Source organism: Merops nubicus, unplaced genomic scaffold (assembly GCF_000691845.1).
Source record: "Merops nubicus isolate BGI_N331 unplaced genomic scaffold, ASM69184v1 scaffold7175, whole genome shotgun sequence".
Lineage (NCBI taxonomy): Eukaryota > Metazoa > Chordata > Aves > Coraciiformes > Meropidae > Merops > Merops nubicus.
Window position 1 is genome coordinate 23,634 of NW_008607533.1, and position 17,812 is coordinate 41,445.

General features: G+C 38.9%; 1 protein-coding gene across 1 annotated transcript in view; it reads right to left on the reverse strand.

Annotated features, from left to right (window-relative positions):
• The window catches only part of LOC103772627 (dystonin-like), a 70,206-nt gene that overhangs the window by 5,586 nt on the left and 46,808 nt on the right, over positions 1 to 17,812 (reverse strand). Inside the window, exons 29-39 of the mRNA XM_008939968.1 lie at positions 17,251 to 17,445; positions 15,949 to 16,077; positions 11,828 to 11,971; positions 10,819 to 11,007; positions 9,938 to 10,067; positions 8,981 to 9,141; positions 8,502 to 8,664; positions 6,895 to 7,049; positions 6,654 to 6,728; positions 5,785 to 5,802; positions 2,687 to 2,804 (exon numbers count right to left, since the gene is read on the reverse strand). Of these exons, the coding sequence (XP_008938216.1) occupies positions 2,687 to 2,804; positions 5,785 to 5,802; positions 6,654 to 6,728; positions 6,895 to 7,049; positions 8,502 to 8,664; positions 8,981 to 9,141; positions 9,938 to 10,067; positions 10,819 to 11,007; positions 11,828 to 11,971; positions 15,949 to 16,077; positions 17,251 to 17,445 (1,477 nt within the window). The remainder of the gene's footprint in view (positions 1 to 2,686; positions 2,805 to 5,784; positions 5,803 to 6,653; positions 6,729 to 6,894; positions 7,050 to 8,501; positions 8,665 to 8,980; positions 9,142 to 9,937; positions 10,068 to 10,818; positions 11,008 to 11,827; positions 11,972 to 15,948; positions 16,078 to 17,250; positions 17,446 to 17,812) is intronic.

Below are 17,812 nucleotides of genomic sequence, written 5' to 3' on the forward strand. Positions count from 1 at the left end.
AAAGGAATTCAGCGTGATAATGAAATGCTCAACGTGCTAAATCATTGTTAATCCATCAGCTATTAATACATAGACACAACCTGATGAGCAGTTTTGCTAAGTCTACAGCTACTCATAATAAATAATACTTGCTTGGATGTTCCAGGAGAAATTGCTAAGTACAAAATACAGGAAAGCAGCAAATATATTTATTCGAAACTATGAAGTTATGTAGTTTGGCAACATGCAATGATGAACATAAAATCCAAACCGTGATGAGGTAATTGGTGGCTAAGCACTCACACACACACACACACACAAACACACAGATGAGAGAATGTTCTGCAAGAATAGATGCAAGACATGTTAGCATTTAACTGTGTCAGTGTGAGTGACAATTGTTTTTGAAACACTCTTCAAGCGTATCAAAAAAATTAGCTTGCAAAGCACCAGCCCACATAGGAACAAATTAAGCTACATGTGATGGGTGAAGCGTATCGTTAAAGTACATATATTTAAAAAGTGGGAAGGAAATGAAGAGAGAGGAGAAGAGGAGGAGAAGGAGACAAAGAGAGGGGTTTGCCAACCTATAGTAGGCTGAGTGGTAATTGAAGAGTTTGATTCCGAACGTAACATTTTACTCCCGTGATGATGAACTAGAAAAAATGACACAGGACATGGGTCACATTAAAGAAAATCGTTAGCAGGAGAAGAAATCAAGTACAGCAGCTGCATGTGCAAGAGACTCGGAGCACCAGGCCAAAAGACAGGACTCAGAGCAAAAGCTGTCTCTAAGCGCTCTGGGGTGAGTTCTCAAAGGTCTCCTAAGCAAAAAGAAAACAGCGCTTGGACAGACTCGGCTGCAATCCCAAGTACACTTCTGTCACAGTATTTATCTGCTGACATGAAGAAGCAGTATAGACTAAAACGATTTTATATAACTAGGTCAAATACTTCTACAGATGCTGACGACAACAGTTCTTTGAAATGTGATTTATCTGAACACACGAGAAGCCCCTGGTGGGAATGCAGATTTGCTAGGTGAGGTGCTGAAGGAAAAGTTGGAACCTGCACCACTGACATCAATGACTGCTTTCCACCACTGACTTCAACAAGCCTAGGGCTAGGTACCAGTGCACAGTGTCCAGCTTCTGGATGATACATTTCATTTTCCACTACTGTGCTCCTTTGAGGAACAGGAGTAGAAAGCTACAAGCATTCTTCTAAGGAGGGTTCTGTAGGCAGATGACTTCCCTATAGTAGCAGGTATAGAACCCGGTGCTACATTTCAGTTAGACCTGTGGTCCAACACTAATAAATGTAATATTACTGTTACATTTCTTTAGTAAACAATATATGCAATATGTTGGCAAGCAAAAGGACTGTTTTTAATACTGCTGAAAAACTCACAGATGTCATCATGAGGTTATGACAGCTCTTTTACGATACTATCATAAGAGGTCAAATGTATAGTACCTGTTAAGCTTGTAGACAAAGGTTTTGGGGCCTTACTGGCACACTGTCAGTCTTTATGGGGTTTTGTGGTAGCTTCTTTTTGGACTGAATATCCTTGACTTAGCATGACCATTGCTACAAATACAAGCTCTCTACTCTCTCAAGGTCTGCACCAAAATGTTTAGAAAACTTGGTCCCAAAGTAGAAGGTGTGTGAGGTAGCTGACACTGGGGTGAGGTTGACAGGACAGCTGATGTCTCTGCCTTCACTATATCACCTGCCTCTCAAACTCCCATGTGCTGTTCCTGCACTGTGACACTATTGACTGTGATTCTACAAAACCCCTGAGAGGTACAAATGCAGCAAATTTAATGCTGCTAGTTAATAGGATAGAATTACCTAGTTACAGAAGGTCTGCTCAGTCTGAACATAGTCATTATTATACTTTCCTGCAATTTTACTACTCTGGCTATTATTTGACTTGTATCTCTCCTGCTCCCTTCACAGACTGCTTCTTTTCCATCTCCAAGAACAGTGCCAGACAGCTTACCTTCTCACTACAGACGCAGGCCTTCCAAAAAACTAAGATGTCTTTACACTGCTGTGTACTGATCAACCCATGCACCTGATACACAGCCCTGGAGGGCACGCTGACAGAGCGCTTCCTGCTTCCCCAGAGCACAAAGTCCTCCTGACCAGAGCATTTTCCAGTTGCTTTGTACAAGGCTCAGGGTTCTGCAAAGTGGTTCTGGGGAGGATGCCAATGAAAAGACAGGGCTACAAAGGCAGAGCCTGGAAGCCTGGGCACAGCCACCGGCCAGAGAAGTTTTTCACGTTGTTGTTGTTACTTTTCGATTCGATGGCCTTATTTTGATTTATTGCCTTAAAACTTCTCTCTTGCCAAGAAGGTTTTATTGGACATCTCTGTGTGCTATTTCTGCCAAGTCATACAAGCAGCTTACATGCCATAAACTCTATCTGGGCTAAGTTTGGTTCGTAATTACACCACTCTAACACTGGAGGAACTGCACAGAAGACACCAGAGTTATTCTAGACATACATTGGTGCAAGTGAAGAGGCTCTTAGCCATGAGATTTAAAGTTTACAGAAACAGATCATTATGTGACATTTAGTGAGATGATGTTTACAGAACTGGCATTTTATACAGATCAATGTCAACCTTGAGACAATGAATGGTGACACTACCCAAATAATTAACTTGCACATCCATTTGAACAGTTGTGTTACATACCCCTGCAGGGATCATTTTTCACTAAGAACTCATCGAGTGCCATCCAGCCACCTCCAACACGAACCATGACTGTACTTCGTAGGATACGAACAAGGCGCAGTTGTTGAGAGTCACCAAACTGCAATAAAAATCAAACAACAGTCTGAGGTTCTCAGTCATTCAGATGCTGTTCTATGCTGATAGGTTAAAAATCAGACACTTGAAGTTTATTTTGATATTTAATTATTAGTAAATGCTACACAAATCAGATTTACTTATGCAGATTATTAAAGCTGTTAAGTTTTCAAATCAGATGCCGCTGTATTAATCCAAAGGAGATGGCAGGACGGTAAGAAAAAGAACCTCAGGTTTAATTTTATGCTTGATTCTCAAATGTCTGAGCTCATAAAGGAAGCAAAATTAGTAACACATTATTTAATTGGTTACAGTCTGCGTATGTGCAAATTAACGAAGACCTATTTGCATTATTTCACTGTTAAAATCTTAAGCAAACTCTCTTCTGCAACATTCTAGTTTTTAATTACACCAGCTGAAGGGAAGGCAGCATCAGTTCAGATGATAACCATGTGGACTGGAAATTCAATGCATTACGAGTGTTGCACAGTTCCATCAACTGATTCATTTGTAGGGATATTTTCAGGTCTGGTGTTGACGCTGCTCACCTACAGCGAGGTGCACGTGGGGAAGGGAACACTACGCAAGCAGTGAATGACTGATAGCCGTTATTGTTCTTTGTTATAAACTGGTTGTCACTCCTCTGCCTACATGTTGAGGTTCTTCACAGTTCAGAGAGGCACAAACCCCTGTTTCATACTGTCTTGTTCTAGCCCATATTTCCTTTGGGCTGTATGGCCAGGCCTAACATGTTTTGCTCTTGGAACCTGTATAACAAAACCTGTATGCAGTATCGCCACTCAAATCTGGATCAAAGAAAACATGACCAAAACATCGACCTCACAATCTCATGAAAACTAACTGGAAGAATTCAGTACTTTTTAGCCAATGCCACTAAAATATTTATTCTGATACCAGATCATCAGGCCACGGGTAGTGCTCTCACACACAAACACACAGGGCATTTGCTGCAACCAACAGGACTCAAATGCACCTCTTTGGGACAATCTTTGACCCTTGGAGAAGGCTGGCCACAGTTCAACTGCACCTACTTGCTCCAGTGAGGGGACTGAAATGTTTAAAATGCAAACCACACACACGTGCTCCCTAATTGTTAAATGACTTTAGTTGTTTGGTACCACTTAAGCCAAGAAGAAAGAATACGTTTAAAGGAATATTACTTTTAGGAACCAAACAAAAACAAAGCTTGCTACTTAATTCAATAGTATTTTTTTTTGTTATAAGAACATTCACATGAGCATTATTTGTAAGGGCTTTTTGATAACGCTTTCAGTACGTGCCAAACAAAGAATCATTTTACATATGCCGATCAAAGTTAGAAATGGCATCCAAATCGATGCCGTTTATTTCCATTGGCTTGTTTCTAAGTGGAATTCTTTCTAGATGTTCTAAAGAGCCCATCTGTTTTCTTTCTTTCCTCTCCACCAGTTTACTTCCTGAGTTAGACTCCATTGGGCAACTGCAATAAGGGTCAGATACACTCTGGGAACAGCCTAGGCTGTGGTTAACTCAGACAGTGGGGCTTCTCGGAGTAACACAGGCACTGATCACATTTTTCCTCATGGTAATTCAGTCCATTTCCTTCTTAAAACAGACTGGATATCAGCTTTCCCTGAACAGTATTTAGTATTGTCTCAAATAATCAGAGGTAAAAATACTGGGATAAAAATATAAAGGAAATGTAATTAAAGCTACGAAAAGGCCTGCTCTTGACAATGGCCACAGAACATCGCTGTCACTAAAGAGGCCTCAGCCAACTTGCTGCAGGTGCTTTTTACTATGATGCTGTTCTGCACCAGTAAGAGTTAGATGCTTTTAAAAAATACTGTATTTTTCCCAGATCTGAAAGCAGAGATGGTAGATAAGAGGATTAACATAATTTCAAACAGTCTTTTCAAATAGAGGCTTGTTCTATATGTGGAAAATTTTACATTATTACTTACATTGCTCAAGGCATGTGATAAGATTAGTCCCTGCTCTTTGTGCTTTCTGCCATATTGCAACAGGCTTTGCCAACAAATAAGAATGCAACCACATTTTCAGCATCTCTAGATTTAAAATGGCTAACGCTGTTAACACTAGCATTTCCAGAATGGATTAGATATATACTGCTGCCTTTATTAAGGGCAAGAATAAGCTACTAGTGGTATCCAGTTTGTGCAAAATATTTCCATTCTTACCAGGCAAGCATGATTTAACAGTTTAAGAAGCTGTGTATCAGTATGTACCACAGGATTAAATGAGCGTTGGTTAGCATATCCTCCCTGCACCACAGCACAGTGCCACTGCAGTATGACTCACTGATGACCCACCTGACAAAAAGTAATCTTAAACACAGCTCCCATACATTACAGACCTGCCATAGCTCTTTGAAAACACTGTGGGAGAGGAAAGAGTCTAAACTAGAACAGCAAGTTTAATTTGCCTATTTCCAAAATATATATATAAAATGATTCACTGCATTGGTATAAAAAATACCAGCAATCAGCTAGGTTCTTAATTAGTCTGCTTGAGGGTACAGGGATTTTTATATTCTGCCTAATTTGCAATGAATAAGTGATATGACTGCTACCCTAAAAAATACAACACAGAATTTGGAAGCATTCTGTTATAAAACTGAAAACTGAGAAAATAATAGCAATTCTAAACTTGGAAGTTTAAATGCTCCAGAGTTTTTACTATGGGAATTGCTGCTGACCATTATCTGGTTCCTTGAAAAGTAATCTCCTTAATGAAGAAAACGGCCAAAGAAAGCAGACGAGGGATTGAAGAAGAGGGATCCTGAGACAAGGAATGCTCCACAGCGTTTAAAGAAATACCACAGCTGACCAGCAATGAATTAGCTGAAGATGAGAGGATGGCAAAAAGACTGACCATTGCAAGCTTAAATCACTATGTTAGAAAAAAAAGAAAAACAAAGAAAAAAAAAAAAAAACTTAATAACACATTCCACTGGTTTATACCTGATTTCCCAGGAAGAACTGATAAGAAATGAAAAATGGAAGAAAGACACGATTAGTTTACAGGAAATTCTCTAAATGACTCTAGAACACATGCAAACTAACACATTAGACATTCTAAATTAAGTACCTACTTCAGAGCAGGTAGCTAGCCATCCAGAGACTGAATATTGGAAAATATTCAAAGTCTTTGTTTCCTTCCCATTGCTGTCTCTGTGGTCTTTTAAAATCATCTACAAGTGTTTTGTACTCTCTCTTAGCCAAATAATGCATATTTCATCTGAAATTGTTCTGGTCACTGAATCTAGAGATAGCAGATCTTTCTCTACAACGTGTACTTATTTTTTTGTGAACTAAAATCGTTCTGCAGTTATCTAACTTGTTTCCTGTACTTCTTCAGAAGGAATAGTGTGCTCCAATAAAATGACAAGGGAGGACAGAAGTGATTGAATACACTTTGGTAAAAGATTTTTAAAGTACAACACAGTAACACCAGAAAATATCACTGTTTTTATGAAACTAAGAGAAAATCAGCTACTTTTTAAACACTTTGGGCATCCAGGCAAAAATACTGGCTTTTAAAGAGCTGTTGTAGGGATCTAGGTATACAGTTAGCATTTAAAAATTCCCATACATTGAAAACAGTTTCAGTAGTTTCAGTGGAAAAAAAACATAAGCAGCAGCATCTTCCTGTATTTTTGGTCTATATGTTCTAACAAGAAAAAAACCCATAGAATTTAAACAAGTTTAAAGAAAATATAAAATTGTCACATGAAATTCCTGTAAATTCATATAGCCTAATTCCTTGCATAATCATGTCACAGTAAGAATCTTTAAGCTGAATGAACTAAGAAGGTCCTTAGAAGACTTACCCTGTACTTGTTATCCCCAATCTGTTCCACTTGAAACCGTTTTGCACATTTACATTTAGCTACCTGCCTCGTAACCTGCAAAAAACCACAACTGGGTGAACACTTTACTGCCAGTACCACGTTTCTAAAAAATCTGTGTAACTGGTAAACTTCCAATTATATAGGAGTGAACATAAAATTAATTATTAAAGAACATGACTCCAATGCAATAGAGGGCAATCTAAGAAAGTAGAAGATGTACCTCATCTTCAATTTTGTCAGCATCTGTGAGAGGCTTGTATGCATCTTTGTTTGGATGAAGAGCTGCTACAAATTCGTAATAGTCAATATATCCATCACCATCTCTATCAAAAATGTCTGCAACAGCACTCATTTCAAGTCGGCTTGTTGGGAATTCTGTAAGGCAAAAACAGAAACTAAGTTTGTTGGCTTTTCAATCCCACTACAATGAAAGGCTTTATCACAAATGTTAAGGTGTTCTTAGGCACTAGGGGACAGACAATGCATGTCAAAAAAAACAAGGACATTCAAAAGAGCAAAGGAATCAACCTGGATCTTCAACCTAGATGTTGGATTAATATGAGTATCATAGTATGGCTTGAAGAGAGACACAGAAGCAATGGCACAGATTAAACTGGAAGATACGTGTATTTTTTTTAACAGTTTGACCTTGAAAGTGCATAAAATACCACAAATTAATAGGATAAATTGTTCATGAGGAAAGGTCAAGGGAGAATTTCACTGCTAATTATATTTGGAACGCAAGGCCTTCCCACTGCAGAAACATGGATGGTGTTCAGTGAAATCCCTCTTTAGATGAAGTTCACAGCAGCAGAGTATTAACCCACACAGAGACTCACTACAAAACAGTCAAAGAAAATCTCAAGATGATGAGCAGGGATGAGATCATGAGTATTTAGCAGTTTTAAGAGGTTAATACCAACTGAGTTAAATGAGTAAGCTGTTTAAGCTCTTGGTGGTATCAGGTTTTTCACATCAACATCTAACGATTCATGCAAAACAGCGATTTGCACATGATGACTGTATTGCTGCATTTCCTAAAGCAAGGGGAAAAGATATACACTACAATATTCTCCTCTTGAATAACTTTAACGTGAGATGCTAAAAGCAGTCCAATTCTGAATCTCCACCGCTCAAAGACCTCTATGATCTGAAGATAAAGGATTATTTTCAGTAGTAGGCCCTTATCTGTTGTAAGTCAGTTACTGAAGGGAGATGTGATCGCACAGACGCGATGTGGAAGGCTCACGTTACCACCAACTGTGCATGCCTAGGGATTACCAATCCATCAGGAAAGCTAGGAAAAGGCCCTGCCTAGTCTGACTGCTTGACGTTTTGATCCTCAGCATACAGGTACATAAATATGGTCATGGTTCCTTGGAAACACTGGGTTCAGAAATCACATGGTTTCCTTCTATGGTTGAAACTATTCCGCCTAAGTTCTTTAATAAAAACCACATGATCATATGAACTGAATTTTGAAAATTACCTATAGGCTTTATAAAGGCACGTTTCAATATTCTGACTAATCAATGAATAGCAATTGTTGAAGTGACCTGTGTACTGTAGGAATAAAAATCCAAGTCCAGGAAACCAGTAAACTATTAATTAGCCAATATTATAAAAGTGACAATTGCTATCTGATTCATAATGTAGAATAACTAGAAAAAGTTTCTAGAATCTAGAAATACTTTAAGTAAAATAATTAGTTTAAATTAATCATAATTAATGACTTCAAAAGGGAAATCTAACATAATAAACTGCATAGACAATAGGACTTTACAAGATACCTGTTCCAAGTTCAATATTGTTCATTTTAAAACTTACTTGAAGAAAGGATTCCATCAATAAATTCCTGCCTTGTTATCTTTCCATCCTGATCTTTATCAATCCTCCTAAAGAAGTCCATCACACGAGACTTCTTATGGTTCATCCATCGCATGTATTTTTTCCTCCAAATATCAAAATCAAAGTTGGCAAATTCTCTCAGCTTAACAAAAAAAACAGAAAGAACTTTCTTCAGTTGAAATCAATCTAGAAAATCAATGAGATGTTATCTGTGTTCCTCTGAATAACTGGTTCTTTGAGGAGCTATATAAATATTATAAACATCTTAACTCTCCTCACATTCAAAATGGGAATGACAGCTTTTAAAGCACATTAAAGCACATCACAGTGTTTTCAGTTAGCTGTATCATACAATATAATTCAACAAATACAAAAGTTGTTTACAGCAGTGACAATTTAATTCAGGGTGAACAGAGTTATGCAAAGAATACGTATATTCTGTACAGTCCTTTTCTGACCTCTTCAAGTCTGTCCAAAGCATCATTAAGCTTTCTTCTTCTTTCCAAGGCCAGAAGCCAGACCTGCTGCCATTTGCTGACTAACAGGTTTACCCGTGGATTCTTGGTTTCGATTTGTGCCTGAGCTGATGGGTAGATGCCTGGTGTCGGGGAGCGCTTTCCTGTTAAACACGATAAAAGGTGTAAGTCTCACCCAGTTCAACCAAAACAAACATTCATAGGAAGGGTACTTGACCTTCCTGTGCCAAATAATGAGCCCTGACCCTGATATGATTCCATTTAATGTGATTTTTTTTTTTTTTTTACCCATTGCTGGAGAAGGACCTCATGGTGGTTATATTAACTTTTAAAGCATCTTTTCTCTAGACAGAAGCAGCCAGTTGTGGCTGCACTAGTGAAACTGCAGAGCTTAAAGACAATCTCTCAGAGAGCTACAAAGTAAACAAGCTGATTTTAGAAGCAGGTTCCATATGGGGGCAAGCATAAAATACAATGGGTAAGTGTATCTAAAATACAAATAACCATTTCCTCACTTGATGATTCACTTTCCATTCAACTTCACTGAACACATTCTCTAATTGCATCCCTGTAATTTCATAGACAGCACGAGCAAAATTTTGCCTCTACATCTTTATGTAAAAGAAGTTGTTTGCTCCTTCAAGTAACAGATTATTTGCAAAGACTCAGCGTGCATACATCGTAGGAAGTGCTACAGCACATGAAAGGCTGCACACTTATAAACAGTATTCAAGAAATACAGGACAAAATTTAAAGACACGTTTGGTATGACGAATTTCCTCACATTGAAAAATGAGAGCCAATTAGAAAAACTAGCTAAGAGAATTTCACCCTGCTTCACTAGAAGTTCATTCAATCTACAAGATTATTAGTAACCTGTTACCTTTATAGACAGAGCAATGGTGCGTGTGAGCTGCCCCAAAATACTCTATTACTTACTTCCTGCTCTCCCCTTATCAAGGACAGGAATATGAGACTGTACTGGAGAAGGTTCAAGTGCCTTTCTTTTATGGGTCTTTGTAACTTTATCCACGTCAGGTTGTTTTCTGGTCATTTCCTCCATGAATGTCTGCAATCAGATAGAGGTAGTTTTAATTAACAACACACAAAAATGACCATGGGAATTAAAAACACATATTATAGCAAAACAGCTACAAGAATGGCCCAGAAAGACTCTTCTAATGCCAGTCTCACAAAAAAAAGACAGAGACAAAGGTTTTGTAGGTAAGAAAAATTGTCAGTATAAACTTTGCAGACCGCTATGGCCTGGCCAGTAAAGGAAGGCTAAATCTTAAAAAAAGTCTGTCACATTCCTTTAGAAACTGTGTATGGTGAAGTGATCTACAACAGAAATTTGCTTCTGAGTACTCTTGCTGTCCAGACTAGGTCATAGAAGAGAGAGCTCTGGTGTGTAAGCCAGGGTAAGCCTACAAGCACCCACTGCACCTGCAGCTCCCTCTGACACTTCATAAACACATTTTTGAAATCCGATCAGTAAAGCCACACTGCCACGCTAGTTCTAAGGCAGCATCATCATCACAGATTTCATGTGAGGCATTATCATTACTATTATTATTATTATTATCCTTGTTCCTATGGGGAGGTTTGCTTTTAGAACGTGGCACTGCATTTTTCGTTATTTTTTTACCTCTGTGTTGAATAAACTACACTTACAAACCACATAATGGAGCATCTGAAAAGGGATTTGATTATTGAGAGAGAAAACAGCTAAGGGGATTCACACTTGATTACTAAGCCTAGCTGAGACACACGTGCCATTTGTGGAATGTGTAGGACACATGTCACTTAACATGCCTTACCTGATGTTCAGCTATAAGTGCTTTAACCTCCTCAATCTCCTGGGGGATAACCTCTTTATCTTTTTCAGTAAGTGTAGTCTCTGCCCACTGCAACCAGGACAGCAAGGCTTCCAGCAATTCCTGGTTAGCAATAAGTCCAGCCAGAGCTCCTGCCAGCCTCTGTTGATGTTGTTTAGCCCATGCTAAGACCTTGATAAAAGAACCAATGCATGAGTATGTGCACATCTGAAATTCTTGAAAATGCATTTAAAGTTGCTCTGCTAACTGGAAGCCCAGAGCTTCCTCCTAGGCCTACTGATGTTTGAATATCAAAAGGTGATAGACGTCATGGCTGATCACTAAGAACACCAGATAACTAGAATTCCCAGTTCAACACATTTTTTTTCCACAGATACTCAGGATTAGGTGCAGTTAAATGCAGGAAACAGCACATCCAGACAACATATTAAGAACTTTGTACCAAACATTATGTGTGAGTTAGTGAATCACACAGGATTTGGTGTTGATCTTCCTCTTTTGCTAGCATCACTATTTTTCTTTTCTTTTAAGTTAATATACACTTTAGTAGCTGAGAGTGTGGTACACCCTCTTAAGACCTACTTTCAGCCAATTAAATAATTTGGAAATCTTCTAGATTAAGAATATATTGGACTAAAATCCTCCCAATGAAATTAGAAAATGCTTCCAGTTTGCCCTGCATTTTCTTTCCTTTGTAACTTTTACACTTCTCTGTAAAAATGAAGAAATCATATGGGAAGTGTCAGGCAGTATTTCCTTTAACACATATAAACAAAGAAGCTTGACCATCTGCTTTAGTTCTTAAAGCCTTGTAAGTTTTAAAATAAAATCTAGGGAAGCATGGTATTCACATCCATCACTGTGGGTATTTCAAATGTTTAGTTCTCAACAGCTGGATCGCTTCCTTTCAGTGTAACTACCATGTTAGTTGTGAGCTACGTTCCAATCAAAGATGGACTGTTGCAATGAAGATGGCTTGACATATACTGACCTCTTCAAACCTGGCTCTGATGATTGTTATCCAGTGCTTAATGGTGGTGATGGAGTCTGGGTGGCAGATAGCCAGGATAGCTTCTCCCATACCTGTTGCTTTATTCAGTTCTGCCTTTTTCTCTTCCAGTTTCTTCATAAATTCCTAAACAAGAGGTAACAATTTCAGTTAGATCTTGGCATAATTTGCAAGAGAAATCTGAGCGTGTAGTCTGGAAGGTCACAAGCTGCTCAATTGCTCAAAGAGATTCAACTTGCTAGAGACAAGTTTAATTTGTCTGAGAAAAGTCTAAAATGTTTAAAAACCCTATTCTGCATAGAGTACTAAATGAAGCTCTAAAAGCTTTACCCCAGCTTGCCACTCCTTAAAAGCACACCACACTGTAAACACTTGAAAAACACATATCCTCATTAAAAAAAAGAAGGAAAATCACAGTATTTCAAAAGTGCCGTAAATCAACTATGTGATGGGTAGAATCATTATTTGCAACATTTCATATTTCTCAGTTTGTCAGTTCCATTCTTCGTAACAAACTAGCAAGCTCCTAGCCGAGGCTGGAAATGTCCAACTATAATTACACGCTCAGACAAGATGATAGAGGACTCCAGGAGCAGCTACTAACACAAATGTGAAAACTCAGCAGCTGAGGAGGAGAGAGACAGCAAAACCAGGGGCAGAGACTACTAATGAAGCAGCTGTTTTCAGAGGCGCTGCCATGTGGGAAAAATCTTGTAAAAGCCAAAGGATGTTTACAGCTTTAGACACCCAAGCTCATAGCCACTGATGTTCCTAGGGAGTCTGGGAGCAGAAAGTATGGCAAGACCAGAACTGGGTGGGATGGACAACAGAACAAAAAACCTGAAGGATTTTTCCCATCCTTTCTACAGTTTCTGTTTCTTTTAAGTATTATTACTATTATTATTATTATTACAATGGTTTCATTATTCTGCCTATTCTGTTATGTCTAAATGTTCTGTAAGTCTGTGTGTCTTTTTAAGCACCCTTAACTGGAACTGCCAACATCTTTCCATGCCTAGTGGAATTGTTTGTTCTATTTTAACATCTTTAATTGGGCTACAACATGGAACTATGTCTCTGAAAGTTTAACTCTCCCTCTCTCCATCCATGGAAGAAGGGCTCTTTTGGATTCCATAAATTCAAGACCAGCCAAGTCAAATCTCAAAAAATTCAAAAACACTTAAACGCTGTAAAAAAACAGATTCTACAACTCATAATGACATTATACTATGCCTTTACAAATTAAACATGAAGCTACTAAGAAATAAAACTGTAAAAAAATAATAACTTTCACCTTGTTCTAAAAGCCTGGAATAGGTAGGCCAGATATTTAAAGAGATTCATTACTAACTGATTTTGACTTAAGTTTAAATGAATGTCAGAGTTTAAGACCCAATCACAACAGCATTCTTTCTCTCATAAGAAAAAATCTAAGAGTGCTTACAATATTTCAGTTCAAAATAGTTTTGGGAAAAGTCCAGCTTGGTTATAGTGAAAGACTGCCAAAACAAGCCAGGGTCAGGAGGAAAACAGGCAACAACATTGTTTTCCCTGAACAACTGTACTAGAGTATCTCAAAATCTAACTTGATGACACATGACATACAGCATATTAAGCTTTCCCTCCATAAAGGATCCTAATTCTACTGAATGCTGTGTCTGTCCAGTGATACAGTCACATTTACAAGACAGTAGATGGGATGCTCCTCACTGAAGTAATGCAGTGCATTAACCCTCTACACCACTCAGTCCTTAGAGAGGATGGCGAGTGGCAGAAACCATGTGCAGTATTCCAGAGAAGAAAATCAGTACTGGGTGTAAAAGATGTAGCATCTGGATAAAATATCAACCTGAAGAAATCTTTCAACATGTGGATACAAATGCACCGAAACTATTTTACTAGAATCACAATGATAAAAGATACATTTCATATTTATGTAAATAGTGTCACAGTCACACCTGTTTTTATATTAATCTTGCAGCATTATAATACAGACATAGTGTTTAAAAATGACATCTCTGGAGATTCTCAAAACCTGCCTGGATGCAATCCTGGATAAACTGTTCTAGGTGAACCTGCTTTATCAGGGGGATTGGACTAGATCATCTCCAGAGGTCCTTTCCAACCCTTACGATTCCATGATCATACATTAGATTTTTCCTTATTGTCTTTGGTTTTATTTTTTGTTTTCTTGAAAGCTAATGCTAGAAGCTTAAGAGGAGAGACAGAAAGATTCTGCTGTATGTGCTTACTGAATGGTAAAGCAACAGTGTCACAATCTTTCTTAGCTTAACGATTCCTGTATTTCTTTTATTTGGCCTTTAAGAACAAAATGTGGTCAGGAGACTATCTTCTGAAGTCCACTAAAAATTTTAAGTACTGTATGGGCACATTTAATACTGAGGTTGGTTGTTTTGTGAGAGTGATTACTCTCCCCAGCTGGACATGGTTTCTCAGAGACAAACTTTGGTTTGAGTTTTCAAGTTATGCCTCAGCTTCAGCAGCACAATTTCAAGCTTTTGTACAGAAATGTTTTGTTAATCAACTTACATTGCTGAGGGAGAAATTTAAGATTTTTTTTCTAATTTCAGCAGACCAAAGGTTTCACTCAGACAGTTTTCTCCTTTGCATTCAGAAGTCTAAAAAACTTTTTAAAAGGGAACTGACAAAGCACATGTGGAGGAAAGGCAGCTTGAAGACCAATTCCGTTCCATTGCAGGCAGCCAGTGACTACTGCAGACATCAGCATACACTGCTGCATGCATCCATTTGCCAGTTGAAGAACAGCACCCAGCTTCCAGGGCCCCAAATTAAATCTAAAATCTTCTTCAAAATACTGAAGTTTGAGTACCTTGAAAACTCCACTGTTAAGAACCATTAGGCAGTCATACCCTGTTGTGGTGGTACAGACCCAGCCAGGAGCTGGGCACCATGTGGCTGCTCAGTCACCCCCTCCCTACTCCCCTGGCCCCCAATGGGAAGGGGGAAAGAGAGAAAAATACAAAACCCCATGGGCTGAGATAGGGAGAATTTAATACATCAACACAAAAGGAGCAATAAACAACAGTAATAAGAATAACAGTAAGGACATAATATATTAAAGCAAGTGATACAAAGCACAGACCATGTTGGCCCCAAAAGGAAATGGTGGAAATGGTGGCAGGGCCCAGCCCCCAACTCCCCTGTCCTGATTCTGTGATTCTGTGTTCGGCTGTCTCTTCTGGCTGTAGCTCCTGCCCAGCTTCTGGTGAAAATTAGCCCTACCCTAGCCAAACCAGGACACTTGTATGCACTCCTCTGCATAATAATATTCCCAAATTCAACTTAAACAAGCTGATTTTCCACTCTCGATTTTTTAAGTTTTGTTATAACTTTCTTCAGAGTAATGATGAACAAAACCATTACCCTTATAATTTGTTCTGTAACATTGTAACATTCTGTCACATTTAATTTTCACACTATGTTCTTGGTACTATTCCTAATGCACTTACAAGAAGTTCTGCATGGGCTTAAATGTCCATCTTTGTAGCCTCCTCTCTGGAGAGTGGAAGTACGGCCTCTGTGGTCCTTACTTAGCCATTTTCCCATTTCATCACTGCAAAGTTGGTTTGATGGCTTATAATCCAGTATCTGCAGTGCCTATGGCACTGCAGTATTTCAGGACCAAGTGCACGTGAAGCACGACAGCACGCTGTTCCCCCACGGCAGAAGGCTAATGGATGATAACATCCTTCTGCTGACATTTACAAATCATCTTGAAAGAAAAGTATATGCAGTTTTGCTCAGTAATGCTAAGAAGATAGACTTCTGCTCCTGTAGCAGTCTGTGTTATAATTGTCAGGCAGCGTATATTCCACAGAGGGGTCTGCATCTGTCTCTAAATGTTTACAGCAGCTTCCTAAAGGCCCATTATTTTCTTAGTAAGCCATGCTGACTCGAACAGCAGCCCAACACCAGTATGGGCACAAAACTCTCTACTCCATTAAATTTCTAGCTTCTCTATAGAAACAGTTTCAAAAATAAACACTGGATGCAGGATATGACTATCTACACTCTAAAACACCTATAAGAATAAAGAGAACCCTCTTCAATTTGTTGCTTACCCTGTGCTGGTCTATCAGTGCACGCAAGGCCTCTTCATCATCTGGAAGGATCCCGTGGAAACGAAGAGTTTGCTCTGCCTCTGCCAGCCACTCCAAAAGGACATGGACAACAGAGTGGAATTCTTCTGCCTGTTAAAATACAAGTAATAGTCACGGTCAGGAGGGGATCTGACAGACACGCTGCAGCTTACACAAGGAGACTTGAGCCCACATTTGGAGTCATTAATCACGCGGCAGTACCGGCACATTAACTTTCCATTAAAAAGTCAATGATATACTGTACTACATTTTCATAACTGTAAAAATACCTCATGCTTCCCCCAAAATAATAGGAAGCTTAAAAGTCTGTTCATGCTTTTAGCCATCTGATTTATAGTGTATTTGCAGCTCAGTTGAGAATGTCATGCCTTTATACTGATAAATGACACAAGGTGCTTTCATGGACCAGCTGGACAGATGAGAATTGTATTTTCTGCATAGACTAAATCACTGCTTAAGCAAAATTAATTGACAGACACTTAAGTTCCACCTTTGGGCACAGCCATATTCAGACACAATTAGTGTTTGAAATAGCTTGGGTTTGTGCCTGCTGAGGGACCAGAGAGCTGGGCAAACACCATACCCTGGGAAAAGCAAGGCAGGAATTTTGTACGCAGTGGATACACCGCCAGTGCAGGAGCCCCATCTCATCCTCAACGCAAGCTAGTGTACCTTCACAGAGCTATACATCCATATTATCTCAGGTTTGGAAGCAATGCAGACAGACCTAGTTGTTTGGGGTCAGTACCAGCCATAGTGGCATACATACTCTGTTCTAACTCCCCAGTGTTCTCAGCACAACTCCTTTTTTTCTGCAACATACTTCACCGTGCACCGTAATTCTGCCAATGTAAACAAGTTTTCAGTACACAAATTTACTTCTTTCCAATAAGGCACAGAGGGCATAAATATGATTGCAATCTCCAGCGTCTTGTGAAGGGGGCATAGCTCTTAATCACCCTTCACGCTTGACTGTAACTTCAGTGATTTCCTTAGATGGCAAGGTCTTTGAAACATTTGCTTTGCATTTGTGGTAAAGACTAATTATAACAGTAATAATAAAAGCTAAGAGGCATTATTTATGCAGTGTGGTAAAGGGACAGAGACAAGGTAAGCAATTCATGAGCAAGAGAATGAGTATTTTCAATTAAATTAAATTGAATGACATTAAGTGAAAGCAAAATCAAATTTCTGGCAATTAGACTGCAAGTTATTTTTGCTGCTTCCCGTGAACTACATGTAGCAACAGTAACACTCCTCTACCTGGCGAAGAGCCTGCTCCAGTCGTGTTTGTTTGGATACTGACAGGGCACAAACTGTCTCCCAGCGGGTGCTTAGCTCCTGCATTTGGACTTTGACCCAGGAAGAGTCATCACGACTGCCTTCTATCAGCTCCCTTGCAGAGCGCTTCAGAGCCTGGACACTGCTTGTTCTTTTTCCCAGCTCCTTCTGGAACACCTAGAGACCGCCAAATACATTTGAAATGTTTAACTCATTAAAGGCTAATTATTAAAGAATAACAAAAAACAGATATCGTTTAGTCAAGACTAAGTGATGCAAAACACACAATTTCTGCTTATTAGATTCCCTATGAAGATATTTACACTCTACCCTGTCCTAATAAATGGAAATGGAATATGATAGAACAATGTCAGGGAGATCACAAAAACCCATCCTGATGCAATGCATGGGAAATCTAGCTTCCTTACCTCACTGGCTTTACACTCCTTATCAAAGCAATTGATCTGACACGCTGATTAATGTGCAAGATTGCAGGAAAGGATCAGATAAAATGCTAACAATTAAGGAGAATGTTTGAAATCAT